Genomic DNA, 15,144 nt, shown 5'->3' on the forward strand with positions numbered 1-15,144 from the left:
AAAACCTCACAAAGATAAGCGCATACAGAGCCGTTGTCATACCCACATTATCATTCGGCTCCGAATCATGGGTCCTCTACCGGCATCACCTACGGCTCCTAGAACGCTTCCACCAGCGTTGTCTCCGCTCCATCCTCAACATTCATTGGAGCGCTTTCATCCCTAACGTCGAAGTACTCGAGATGGCAGAGGTCGACAGCATCGAGTCCACGCTGCTGAAGATCCAGCTGCGCTGGGTGGGTCACGTCTCCAGAATGGAGGACCTTCGCCTTCCCAAGATCGTGTTATATGGCGAGCTCTCCACTGGCCACCGTGACAGAGGTGCACCAAAGAAAAGGTACAAGGACTGCCTAAAGAAATCTCTTGGTGCCTGCCACATTGACCACCGCCAGTGGGCTGATATCGCCTCAAACCGTGCATCTTGGCGCCTCACAGTTTGGCGGGCAGCAACCTCCTTTGAAGAAGACCGCAGAGCCCACCTCACTGACAAAAGGCAAAGGAGGAAAAACCCAACACCCAACCCCAACCAACCAATTTTCCCCTGCAGCCGCTGCAACCGTGTCTGCCTGTCCCGCATCGGACTTGTCAGCCACAAACGAGCCTGCAGCTGACGTGGACATTTACCCCCTCCATAAATCTTCGTCCACGAAGACAAGCCAAAAGAAAGTAAACAAATAGAGAAAGGAATATGTTAATTGTATTGAAAGAAGCACAGGAAGAGGCTAGTCTGGAGAATAAACACTGACAAAGATCTAAATGTAAGCTTGAAGGACATCATATTATATTCTTCCCAGATGACCTTAATCTAACATAATGAAGACTGATTTTTCCAATTTTAGGTAATCCCCTTCTCTACCCAGTTCCACCATTTCAATTTTTCCATCATTAGCTCCTCTAACCTTTCCTTCCCTGCCCCAACCATGGTCTCCTCCCCTATTTGCTTCTGCACCTCTCCCATCATCTCTTGCTCACTCTCCTCTTCTCTTGCCACCATCCCCCACTTCCATTTTTATGTTCAACATCTCCCCTTCCCACTTGTCTCAATAATGGGTTCTGACCTGAAATGTCGATTGACCAGTTCTCTTCATGGATGCTGCCTGATCTGCTGAGTCCATCCAGCTTCTCTTTGTTCTCTCAAGATTCTAGAATAATTGTTTTATCAAAATGTTTACATGATGCAAAAGATCTCCACTAGATACAATTACTTAAGAAACTTAAACCAAGCCCAAATCATTGGAGTCTGTAATTTATTTTAATTACATCTTAAAATCAACAAAAAATGGTCATATAATTTAAGAACAAAATTCAATTGAGAATAAAATGTTTTGATCTTTTGATTATTCAAAAGCAGTACATTTTGCAATAAATAATCCTAAAATAAAACATACATTTATATACTAATTATCACCAACAATGAATAAGTAAAACACAGTCATGCTTGAATGACAACTGAGAAAATGGATCTGAAGTCACCTCAAATATTCTTCTACACAGTTGATTGCTTATCACCCATATTCTTTCTTAGTTTATCCAAAGTTTCCAGAAATGATAGATTAAAGAGTTCAGACAAAATTTAACCAGTCAACCCAAAGGTTAAGCGTGGTGAAATAACTTTGCAGTTCAAACATATCTATTTTTTTTATCCTTCATCTTCAGCTGAATGTGAGATAAATGTAGAACCATTAATACACATTAATAATCATCAAACACATTTCACCAATTTAAAAATAATTCTTCAAACTTTTTCCTTAGTTTCATTTGGTGGTTTTCAATCTCTTCTCTGGTAAAATCAGAGGGGTGGCCCATGAACTAATTTAAAATTGATTTTATAAGAAACATGATAATTAATTACCAGTATATATTTTTTCTTTTCCTTTTTTCAATTTCCCCTTGAATAATACTGTTGCACAAGGAAAAGTTTTTTTGTCTGGCATATTGTGCTTGTCTCCTCTATTCCAGTTTGTATTAGTTTTATGCATCATTCCTTGATGTATGTATGTATGTATGTATTAATATATAAAATTCAATAAAATATTGAAAAAGAAAAAAACAGGAAAGATCACTAAGTGTCTGCTAATGGTAGAACTGCATGACTAAACAATTATGCTCCATATCACTGAACCTAAGCTCGCTTGAAAACATTTAGGCCAAGCACAACTTTTTATTTGCATCTGTTAGAGTATTTTCTTGAGATATAACTTATTCTGCTTACATGGACCACTTAGAACTTAACCAAATTATTTAATAAATTTCATTTAAAAAATTCTACCTTTTATGATTTAAGATGTACTAAAAGTGAAATAGGATAAAGAAAACATTTTGTAGCCTGCAAGTGAATTTCAGAGCAAGTTTTATCTTATATTGTACAATATAAAACATACAAGATCACTAATTAAGACACTGGATATTTCCTCAAATAGTGCTTTCAAGGATTACTAAGTATAATCAAATCAATGGTCAACAGTTTTCTTTTAGTTTCTCACATAAAATATATGGAGCAGTTATAATCTATACTACTTGAAAATTTCTTACATATGATGCATGACTGCTCCATGATCTTGTGTTAAAACCAGTGTTAAACATTTTTGAAAGAAGGAATACCTTCTGTGAATGTTGTTTCAAATTTTGTACAAGCATCTACAAATTCAATATCCCACAAAAGGTCTCATGCATTATTAAATGCTTTGCTAATTTCACTATATGGCAGGGACAGAATTAAATCCAAGGAATTGACCTCTTTCAGGCAAAGTTCATGAACTGCTTGGCCATAATTGAAAGTTTATGAAACTTAAACTCTATTAAATGTGCATGTTTGGACATCCACAGATATAAATTGCAAGTCAATTTTAATTTATGAGGAAAAGGATACATCAGGAATGTAAAGATACTTTTTCAAGAAATTGGTTTCTTATATCCTTTCTTTGGCACTGTTGGAAATTTGCCAACAAAACTGATCCTTGAAATGTCCAATTGGCCAGCCACCAGGTCTTCTACCAGAATGGAGGAATGCTTGAATAGTACCTCAATCAAACAATTCAATTCAACAATCCTTAAATGGGTTTACAGCCAGTGGTGTCCATAATTTCATTCTACATACATGCTTGTCCTCCATCTAGTTAATTCTTCTGTCTTCATGACATCAAGTGTCTATTCATCCTAAACATCCAATCAACAGTTTCCATCAGGAAGGGCATGCTGTAATGCTTGGCAATATTTCTAAACAGCTGGATTTGCTCCATAAATCCCTGTATATTCACAGAAAAACAAAAAGGACAAATTAGGCAATATTTTATCATAGCATCTACACCAGCCATTTTCAGCGGGGGCCACACGACCCCCATGGTGGCAGGGGGGGGGGGGGGGGTGAGGCAACAGCACATTTAAGGGAAGTCACGGACTAAAATCCTAAATAATGGGGTGCCAAGATGTATAGGGGACGTGGAAACTGAATAAATTAAACATTTTTGGGGAAGGAAAGGACTTTGCTGCTAGGCTTTGCCATATAGTTGCCAAGCTACACAAGATTTTGTCAAGGTTTGAGGCAGCTGGAGATTGCCTAGAATAACTTAAATGAATGCTGAAAATTAGCAATGGTTTCTGAGCATTCCTTGCTTCGACATAATTCTTTTTGACTGACATGGAACCACTTTTGGCTATGAATTGCCTTTCACATAGTTTTCCTCTTTTATTGTCTAATTTCATGAAATAAGCGTGCAGGCTGAAAATATTTGCACCATATTCCTTGTGTTACAAGTACCCTTATTTTGCTTTGAGCCTTTGTGATGGGTGGTGAATGTATGTCTTCCTTCTGCTATTGTTTTTAATTGAAAGTATGAATTGTTCATTATTTTCCATAAAATTTACGGTATCTTTTGAGCTAACCCCTTTAAGAAGTGCTTTCGTTTTGTTGATTTTTGTTACTTTCAAAATAATTTTACCCATGAGTTCCTCAGCAAAAAATAACTGTATTTGGTGGAATACTTATGGTATAGTTTCATAACATCTCTGAAAACCCTTCTTTCCCCATATCTTTGATTTCTTTGAGTAAATTTTCAAACGAAAGCACGAGGCCAAGCAAGCTGAAACAACATTTAGAGACGACGGGAATTTTCACAATTTCCAAATTTTAATGTAGAAGCACTGCAGGACGACGGTATTTCTGTTTATGTGAAATAAGCATAGATTCTCAAGGTGCGGCATGGGAATATTTTGGTGGGTTGTGGGGCTTAAGAATATTTTTGTGAGGCGTGAAAATATTTTGGGAAATAATTAGTTTGAAAAATAAACTCATTATGTTGGTGTGAAAGGTGTGACTTGGCAACATTGTCAGTACAACACAATGGTGGTAACTTCCAAGTAAAATCACTGTTCTTTTTATTTTCATAATGTGTTTTTGCTCTTCCAATGTTTCTCTGTTGTTTCTCCATTGTTTCTCTTATTTTAACTGTTGTTCTCCTTGGTTAACATTATAATTACATATTTTCTGACTGGTCTTATTATCATCCATTCCAAATTATCTCATTGGTGATGAAGATTTCAAATATCTCAACAATCATGTCTCTGTTCATACCCCTTTACTTTTTCAGTTCAGTAGTGAGACCGACCTGTATCTTTGTGCACTAGCGTATTAATATGGGGGGAGGGTGGGATCTGCTCCAGCTGCCAGCTTGAGGGGGACGCTAACATTGGGGGAAAAAAAGGGACCTCAGAAGTAAAGCATGAGTCTAGTGCAGTCTTGATGAACTCTCTAAGAAAAAAATGTCAGAAACAGCTCTAGTGATATTTTTTTCCATTTTTTTTTAGGGTCAGTATTCTTCCTTTGATTCGATCATTACCTTTATTACATTTTTCAATTCTAAGACATAATAAAATATTAATTAATGTCTTCCAGGGAGCTCATGATGTTGTATATTCAAAATGAGCAGGCCAAGCAAGCAAAAGGTTCGTGAATATTCAGTGGTGTTCTTGAAGTACCTGCTGTACACGATGAACGTGTACCTTTTTGCCTATTATGCCAACAGACTTTGACAAATGAATTAATGAAAGCAGGCCATCTTGAAGCTCATTTGAGGGTAAAACATCCTAACCACGTCAATCACTGAAAGAGAAGTTTGAAAATAGATCAAAAATCACTTCATTCGCTGCGCAAACTGAATTGCACCCTTGAAGCTACCTATGAAATTTTTCTGCTGACAGTAAAACATGAGAAGAATCATACGATTGGGGAGGAACGGATTAAACCCACAATATCAATGTTTCTCAAAACAGTTCTACAAAAGGATGACAAAGATGTCCGAGCAATGCCATTGAGTAATAGTACTGTCTGCAACAAAATAGATGACATGGATTAAGTTAAAAAACAGCTTACTGAGAAATCACAAAAATTCTCAAAACAACTGGATGCATTTGCCGTATGGGACAGTGAGGGTCTGTTATTGGCATACATGAGATATATTGATCAGGAAGAGTGTTAGAGATAGAGAATTTAGGTTAAAATGGCTTAAGTTAAAATGTGATGATTAATCATAAAAAGGGAAGCCAGAACGGACAGGGAGCTTACTAGCAGCCAAGGACAAAAAGTTCAGCTGGATATGTTTTTTTAAACATATCTTTTCATGGTCATAGTGAGAGACATGCAGGAGACAAAAGATTGATAAGAAGGGTGAGAAACAGAATTTAGTGTATGTAGAGTTCGCAGCGTACGTAACGAACGTGATAATTAAAAATGCAGTTGTACTTAGAATGCTTTTGCAATACTAACCAATTAAAACAGTATTAATAAGAAGGGGAAGGGCAAACAACAAGGGTATAAAAATCAATGCACTGTATGTATCGGGGCTTAACTGGTGAGAAGCCAGTTGAGTCCAACTCTGCAGACTTGTAAATAAAGCTTGTCGTGTCATCAGTTTTAAAGAGACTCATGTGTGAGAAGTTTTATTTCTGACAAAATGGGGGCTCGTCCGGGATTTGAACCCTAACCCTAACCCTAACCGTCACCCTTCTCCTCTCCGTCTTGTCGTGTCACCTCGTCCGGGATCTACACTCCGGCCGTGAGGGGAGGCGAGAAGAGGGATATCGGAGGTGGTGCACCCCGCTGAGTTCAGCGGCTCCTAGTCCCTTGCTCGTCGCTTCGGGCGGCTTGAGCGAGTGGTATCCGGACAAGGTGACACGACAAGACGGAGAGGAGAAGGGTGATGGTTCAATCCCCGAGAAGACACCGGTAAGTGACGACTTACGATTGTGGTGTGGGGATTGGGTAACAGGTGTAACGGGATACACCTGTTTGGATAAAAAAACCTAACGTAATAGATCAGGTATAGAGCTTTTGTCGTGGCGTGAGGACCCTGTCGTGGGACTCTAGGACAGACCCCAGGGAAACCTCGGCGGTAACCGAAGGAGGGACAGCACCTCCGACGAAGTGCCGAGAAGAGAGGGGTCGACCCCAGGGAAACCTCAGCGGTAACCGAAGGAGGGACAGTACCTCCGACGAGGCGTCTGAGAAGAAGGGAGTAGGGTCCAGAACGAGAGGGTCCTCAGCAACGATAAACAGATCTAGGTGGGAAAATGGGAGGATCAAAATCTAAGGGCTCGTCTGAAAATTCAGGACAATTCCTGGGAGTTCCCCTTGACAGCCCTTTGGGGAGAATGTTTGAAAATTGGGATAGTAAAAGATATCGAGACAAAAACAAGAAAAAGATGGTTCAATATTGTCTCCTTTGGTCGAAACAACCTATTAAAGGTTCCTCGGTCTGGTGGCCGAAATTTGGATCTGATGAGGATTGGGTTAGACAAGCATTAAACATATATGTAAATTCGAGACCAAAGGTGAATCAAGAAGAGTCAGCATATGCATTTTGTTGGGTTCCCTGGCCAGGATCCTTAACAGAATGTTTTAAATTGAGGGTAGCGGGAGAAAAGAAGTGGGAACCTCTGGACAACCTTCCCCCTCCTTATATTCCCCCGGTGCCTACTGCGCCCGAGGAAAGCTCATTACCGGAGGGGAAAGGTGATGAATCTGATTGCCCCGATAGAATGAATTAAGGGAGTCGGACCCTAAACTTCCACCGGTAAACCGACCCTGGACAAGATCCCAGACTGGTCCAGAACCATCAAAGTTTTCAGTAAGCCTAAATCCCCTGAGGGAAGTTCCTATGGGAGGACCGGGAGGGGGAACGGGATATGTGAATGTTCCCCTAACTAGTACAGAGGTGCGGGGATTTAAGAAAGAAATGAAAAAGTTATTGGAAGATCCTATAGGACTGGCCGAACAGCTCGACCAATTCCTGGGACCAAACACATATACGTGGGAAGAGATGCAGGCAAAAATGGGAATATTATTCTCACCCCAGGAGAGGCAGATGATTCGACGGGCTGCCCTCCTCATGTGGGAATATGAACAACCTGGGGACCCCAGACCCCATGAACAAAAATATCCCTTAAAAGAACCCAGGTGGGACAAACGAACACCCGAGGGATTGGCAAGTATGAGACAATATAGAGAGTGGACAATTAAACGGATATGGGAGGCTGTGCCAAAGGGTCACAATTTCACCAAGGCATTTGGGAACCACCAGGGGAAAGACGAGTCCCCTACTGATTTTTTGGAGAGGGTGAGAAAGAATGTCCAACAGTATGCGGGCGTGGACCCTAGTACACCAATGGGTGAACAGCTTATTCAAATTGAATTTGTTTCCAAATCATGGCAGGACATTAGAAAGAAACTAGAAAAGGAGGAGGACTAGAGCGAAAAACCCCTAAGCGACCTGTTAAAAAAGGCGCAAAAAGTATATGTGCAGAGAGAAGAAGAAGATCAAAAGAGGGCGACAAAGGTTATGGTACAGACTATCCAACAGATGAATGCCGAATCCAGAGGGGAAAGAAAACAAAACCTTCCTCTAAACAATCCAAGATACCCAAGAGAGGGAAGACCCCGGAGGTTCGTTAAGTGCTATTACTGCAATGAGGAAGGACACTTTAAGAGGGAATGCCCCCGATACAAGAGGGAATTGCGTGCCCTTGAACTTATGGAAGAAGATTAGGGGGGTCAGGGGTTCCAAATGTTGGGGACCAAGTATAAGAGGGAACCCCTGGTAAAACTAAAAATTGGTCCCAAGGGAGAAGAGGTGGTGTTTATGGTGGACACAGGAGCGGAACGAAGTAGTGTAATAACTGTGCCAATCGGGACTGAACCTGTAAAAAGTAATTTGAAAATTTCTGGGATAGAAGGGTCTCCCAGAATGGTATCAATAATTCCCCAAGTAACAGTGAAACTGGAAGAAAGAGAAGGGGTACAAGACCTCTTGTTGTTACCGTCGGCTGGATTTAACCTCCTAGGAAGGGACTTACAGGCTCTCCTAGGTTTAGGTGCTCTCCCTGTGGACGGAGAAGTGCGAGTCCACCTCTGCGCTCTAAAGGAAGAGGATGAACGGCAGATTGACGAGAGAGTCTGGTATAAGGAGGGAAATCGAGGAGGTCTGGACATCCCACCTTTACATGTCACATTAATACCAGGTCATCAGAGGGGAGATACCCCGACAGCAATTGGAAACAGACTGGCTGATGAAGAAGCCAAAAGGGCAGCCATGCAACAAGAAGTCCGTTTGCTGACCTTAATCCCAATAAGACAAGGCATAAAGAAGGCTCCCATTTTCACTGCTAAGGAAGAAAAGGACATGGCTCAGCTGGGCACAAGCCAGCTGCCTGATGGAACATGGAAGACACCAGATGGAAGAATGGTTCTAAATAAAGAAATAACTCGCAATATTTTAAAACACCTGCATCATCAGAGCCACTGGGGCACCCAAGCCTTATGTGACACAGTACTTCGAGAATATGTGTGTAAGGGAATCTACACCTTGGCCCAACAGGAGGTGCAGAACTGTCACCTATGCACAAAAATTAATAAGAAGATAATGAGGACAGGGACCATGGGAGGTCAACCATTAGCCATACGCCCTTTTCAAAGTATTCAGATCGACTTCACAGAGTTACCTCAAGTCCAAAGATGGAAGTATCTGTTGGTGGTAATAGATCACTTTACCCGATGGGTGGAAGCCTTCCCAACAGTAAATGCTACAGCCTCTACAGTAACTCGCCTCCTCCTAGAGCAGATAATCCCCAGATATGGTATAATGGATTCTATAGACTCAGACAGGGGTCCACATTTTTGTTCAAAAATCCAGCAATTGATTTGTAATGCATTACAGGTCTCTTGGAAATTGCATACCCCTTGGCATCCACAAAGCTCAGGGAGGGTTGAATGTATGAATGAAACCCTAAAAATGCAATTGACAAAATTAATGGTGGAAACTAAAATGCCTTGGATAAAGTGTCTGCCCCTGGCTTTATTGAGAATTCGTACTGCCCCACGAAAAGATGTAGGGTTGTCCCCTTATGAAATGATGTTTGGGTTTCCCTTCTGGAGTACAGTTGAGGGTTTTCCCACCTTGGGGGAAGGGGATATATTTGTTAGGAACTATTTACAGGCACTGTCACGCTCTCTTACAGATTTACGAAAGAGAGGACTATTGGCACAAACACCGCCTCTAGACTTTTCTTTACACAAAGTGGAACCAGGAGACTGGATTCTCATCAAGACCTGGAAAACTGAAAAACTCCAGCCCCAGTGGGAAGGTCCATACCAAGTTCTCTTAACTACAGAGGCTGCAGCACGAACAAGAGAGAAGGGGTGGACACACGCATCCAGATTTAAGGGACCTGTAGAGGCGCCTCAGGACCCTGATACGAACTCAGATTGGACTTGTGTTCCTGGAGAAAAACCTCTTACCTTGCGATTTCGCAGAAAGACTTGATTCACAATGTTATTGTTATGTTCTTTGATTTTTCTTAGTTTGCCTATGTCTTTATCAGGTGTGAAATGTAAGAAATGCAGAGACACAGTGGTCCTGTTTCAGGACCGCATTTGGGGAAGAAAGGAGGGTAATTTTATTTCCCATACCTCAGTTCCTGAGAAATGCTGGGCAGAAAATACCACCCAACATCCATATACCCCTTGTGTGGAAAAAGAAGGAAATAAGATGGGTCATTATATACAGATTCCTAATACCACTCCTTTCCCTCTTAACGGTTGGAAGGGTGACTCAGGCCCACCATGCCCTGATGGACTCTGGTTTTGCATACACCAGCGTACTGTTCCAATAAGAAATTCCATTCCACACTCAAAAGTGCCTGCCCCTTTAAGACAGCCGGACTTAGTTCGAGTCCATCCAAATAACCATGAAAGTTTCGGTCACACAGTTGGGGGAGATAACCTTTTTGTTGATCTTGCAACTAGAATTGCAGGAACTTTTAATGTAACCAATTGTTGGGTCTGCGGGGGTCCACGGATGTCAGAGCAATGGCCTTGGTGGGGGGAGTCCCTCAATTCATTGACCATGATTTCCCGAATTTGGACAACTAACCGAACGAGATCAAGAGAAACTTGGTCTCTCTCTAACGTCCCCTCTGGTTTTTATTGTCTCTCACGAATTGGCAAATACCCAGTAGGAAAAAGTCCCTGCAAGGCTGTATGGATTCGCATTTCGCCTGGTAATTTCATTTGGTTTCCTAAACCCCTGACTTGGTTTTTATCCACTGTTTTTAAAACTAATTGCCTACCCCTGTCTAATAGCAGTATTCAGCTTTGGAATTGTACCAGTTCCACCATCACAGGACCATACCAATCAAACCCCACTCTTAAAAGAGTTTGGGAACGGGGATATGGAGTATCCCCAAATGGATTATTCTGGGTATGTGGTAATAAAGCTTATACTCGTCTCCCCTTACAGTGGAGTGGAACTTGTTTCCTAGGAATAATCCGCCCAGAATTTTTCCTCCTACCCCACGACCACGGTCATAAATTAGGAGTGAAGATTTTTGATACATTACACCGTCAGCCCCGCTCTAGCACGGTACATTTGGGACAATGGGGAGATGATTGGCCTCCAGAACGCATAATTCAATATTATGGTCCCGCTACATGGGCTCAAGATGGATCCTGGGGTTATCGTACTCCTATTTATATGTTAAATCGCATTATTCGCTTGCAAGCAGTCCTTGAAATTGTTACAAATCAAACAGCTCTAGCCCTGCAATTACTTGCATCCCAGCAAGGTCAAATGCGCTCTGCTATATATCAGAACCGTCTGGCCCTAGACTATCTCCTAGCCACAGAAGGAGGTGTATGTGGAAAGCTTAATTTGACTAACTGCTGCTTACATATTGATGATAATGGCCAAGCCATTCGAAAAATCGCTGATAATATTCGTATTTTGTCCCATGTACCGGTTCAAACCTGGGATCCTTTTGCAAAATTAAATTGGATGGACAAATGGTTTGGAGGAACCTGGTGGCGTACCTTATTGTGGGTCATCGGAGGTATTTTATTCCTCCTACTTGTTTTGCCCTGTATTATTCCCTGTCTACGCAGCCTGGTGATTTCCATGGTCCAACAGGCTATGCAACCAGGGGGACTGGGAGACCCCGTTAGAATTTTACTTCAGCACGAAATTAATTTATCATGAGACATTTCTCTTCCCCGAGTTAAAATCCCCATTCATATATATAATACACACATTTTAAAGAGAGAAAGGGGTGGATTGTTAGAGATAGAGAATTTAGGTTAAAATGGCTTAAGTTAAAATGTGATGATTAATCATAAAAAGGGAAGCCAGAAAGGACAGGGAGCTTACTAGCAGCCAAGGACAAAAAAGTTCAGCTGGATATGTTTTTTTAAACATATCTTTTCATGGTCATAGTGAGAGACATGCAGGAGACAAAAGATTGATAAGAAGGGTGAGAAACAGAATTTAGTGTATGTAGAGTTCGCAGCGTATGTAACGAACGTGATAATTAAAAATGCAGTTGTACTTAGAATGCTTTTGCAATACTAACCAATTAAAACAGTATTAATAAGAAGGGGAAGGGCAAACAACAAGGGTATAAAAATCAATGCACTGTATGTATCGGGGCTTAACTGGTGAGAAGCCAGTTGAGTCCAACTCTGCAGACTTGTAAATAAAGCTTGTCGTGTCATCAGTTTTAAAGAGACTCATGTGTGAGAAGTTTTATTTCTGACAAAGAGTATCAAGAAGAGATGTTGTTTTGTGAATTATTAGAAACAACTACTACTGCAATTGATATCTACAGCAAGTTCAAAAATTATTTGGATGAAAATGAAAAAACCAAAAGGAAACATTGTATCTTGTGCTGCAGATGGTGCACCTGCTATGATGGGTTAAAAAAAGCACAGGATGTTTAAAACTAATGAAGGATGAAAATCCAAACACATTGGTTGCGCATTGTGTTATCCACCAAGAAAACTTAGTTGCCAAGAAAGTTTTGCGGTTCTACACGAGATACTGCAGTGCATGATCAAGTGTATCAATGCCATCAAAACTAATGCCAAACGTGAACATCTGTTTCAGCAGTTTTGTGTCGATTTAAAAATGCAGAACATGTGAGATCATTTTGCTTCACACTGAAGTAAGGTGCTTGTCAAAGGGAAACTGCTTCAGAAGGTTTATGGAACTGTTTGATCTCCTCAGCAAGTTTTTGAAGGACAAACCTGAAATGAAGCTCTTGCTAACAACAGATGGCAAAGCTTATGTGAGTTACTTGACGGATGTTTTTGAGAAACTAAGTACATTGAACAAGCAACTCCAAGCACCAAATATGAAGCTCGTTGATGCAAAAACAAATATATTTTTTTGGAATTATGGCAAAGAAATATTTCTGCAAGAAATTTCAGTCAATTCTATTGGTTGAAAAAGTGTTAGGTAACTAATGCTGCTACAAACATTGTTGACTATTTCAAAATGTTGGTTATTGACTTCAATGATAGATTTTGTGATTTAAAGGCAATGGATTATCCCTCTTGGTTAACTCACCCATTGTTGGTGGACTTATTTGAAGTTCCAGTGCAATACCATGAGGAGTTATCTGAGTTACAACATGATGAATCTGTGAAAACTCTGTTCAAAGTGAAAGGAACGAGGAGTAGTGGCTGGTCAAGTTCAAACGGCCCTCTCCAGAGAAAAAAAAGTTTGAAAAAACAGAGCTCAATAAACATAAAATACAGGAAGAGAAAGATAAAGTTATTGAGAAGAGACAGAAGATGGCATCCAAAAGAGAAAAAGTAGAATAACAGAGAAAAGTGAGGAAGAAAAATCACTGGAGGAGAAAGAAGGTCTTACCTGCACATCGGAGCAGAGAGCCACCATGGAGAGGAGCAGCCGATCTCCAATGTTGATGAGTCCCCAGAGGAGCGGTGTCCTCCCGACCGACAAACTTCAAAAATGGCTTTCAAAGCCAAGAAGAGATGTGCAAGTAAAAGAAAAGGTTAACACTGGTGGGAGGGGAACTCAGCTGAGGAACAGCCAGCTGAGAGACGCCCAGTATTGGGGCGTTCAGCTGGGGGAAGCAAACAAGAAAGAGTAAGAGTGGTGAGAAAGAGAATGAAGGGCGGGAAGAGGATGAGCAGCAACGGGGCGACCGGCAGGGAGACGACCTGCGGCAGGAGGCCAGCAGTGGGTCGGCCTGCAGCAGGGGGTACAGCAGCGGGTCGACCTGCAGCAGGAAGCCCAACAGCAGGAGACACAGCAGCTGGAGGCCCAGTAAGGATACAGAAGCAGGTCACCAGAGAAGGATGAAGATACACAGCATACAGAAAAAAAGAAGACGACAGACATAGATACAGACACAGGAGGAAGAAGACCAAGAATTTCAAAGGAAAGAAGAAGGTAAAATCGAAGGACAAAATTTAGATAAAGTCTTTTTTGAAAAACAAATGAGGTCATTAAAAGAATGGCTATCATTAGAATTTAGTTCAATCAAAAGAAAAGTGAAAAGAGCTGAAGACAGAATGCAAAGCTTTGAGTTGGTCATGACTGAAATAAGGAAAAGAGTAGAAAATGTGGAGGAACGAGAAGCTGCTGTAGAAATGGAGATAAATGATTTAAGAGGGAAGTTGGAAGAGAGCGAAAAAAAATTAGAGACAAGATTTATTGTCGCAAAAAATTGACATATTGGAAAACTACAGTAGGTGAAACAACATAAAAATAATGGCCCTGAAAAAAGGCAAAGAAGGGTCAGATATGAAGGAATTTATAAAAGGATGGATCCCGAAGGTGTTGGGAATGACAGATTCACATGAAGAAATAGAAATTGAAAGGGCGCATAGAGCACTAGTACTGAAGTTACCACCACATCAAAAACCGAGATCCATATTGGTAAAACTTCTAAGATATACGACAAGACAGAACATACTGGAGCAGGAAAGAAAGAAGGTTAGAGAAGACAATAAGCCGTTGGAATATAAGGGACAAAAAATATTTTTTACCCGGACATAAGCTTCGAACTTTTAAAGAAGAGGAAGGAATTCAACATGGCGAAAACAATCTTATGAAAGAAAGGTTATAACTTTATATTAAGACATCCAGAAGTACTCAAAGTATTCATTCCTGAGGAACGGAATAGACTGTTTTCGGACCCAAAGAAAGCGCAAAAATTTGTTGAACATTTGCAGGACAGGAGAAGAGAGGAGGAGGAGTGACAAGAAGGAAGACCGGCAAGTAAATATACAAAAATATGTTAAAATATTAAGTAAAGATAATGTATATATAAAGATTTAAAGATGAATAAGAGAAGGGAAAGAAGGGGAAAAAAAGAGAGCTTTGTTATATGTATAGGAAAATAATGTTCTCTGGGGGGGTTTGGGGGAAAGGGAGAATAATGGTCACTGCGAAATTGGTTGACGCTTGTGAATAAGTTCACAAACCGAATGGAAAGGGGAGTTGTGGTTGCCGTCAAGGGACAGGAGGCAATCCAAGGAGGGGAGGTTCATTTGGGGTTAAAGGGTTATTGATTGTGGGGATTGTTGGGGTATGTCTTAAATGCGTTGTCATATATTGAGATTAAAAAGGAAAACTTATAAAACAGTAATGGAAAAAAAGGGGATGGAAGTGGTGAAGAGGCGAAAAAGAAGTGAAAATAAAGATATAAGATGGCCACGTTGGACAATATGATTATAAACATTAATGGAATATATAACCAAGTTTAAGTGATTCCCATTGGAAAAAAAAAATCACATATAATTTAAAAGGCAAAGTTACAATGTTTGAAAAAAAACCTGGGAACCATTTATGG

At 40.8% G+C, this 15,144-nt stretch overlaps 1 protein-coding gene and 1 long non-coding RNA gene across 2 annotated transcripts in view; one reads left to right on the top strand and one right to left on the bottom strand.

The window, feature by feature from the left end:
• Window positions 1-1,233: 1,233 nt before the first annotated feature.
• Window positions 1,234-15,144, bottom strand: part of pole (polymerase (DNA directed), epsilon) — a 147,534-nt gene continuing 133,623 nt past the window's right edge. The window contains exon 49 of the mRNA XM_069932838.1: window positions 1,234-3,245. Coding sequence (XP_069788939.1) covers window positions 3,132-3,245 — 114 coding nt within the window. The 3' untranslated portion in view covers window positions 1,234-3,131. The remainder of the gene's footprint in view (window positions 3,246-15,144) is intronic.
• Window positions 6,061-12,048, top strand: LOC138761149 (uncharacterized). The gene is made up of 2 exons (XR_011356144.1): window positions 6,061-6,220; window positions 9,508-12,048. It is a non-coding gene; the product is annotated as an uncharacterized lncRNA (long non-coding RNA).

This window comes from Narcine bancroftii, chromosome 4, assembly GCF_036971445.1.
Source record: "Narcine bancroftii isolate sNarBan1 chromosome 4, sNarBan1.hap1, whole genome shotgun sequence".
Lineage (NCBI taxonomy): Eukaryota > Metazoa > Chordata > Chondrichthyes > Torpediniformes > Narcinidae > Narcine > Narcine bancroftii.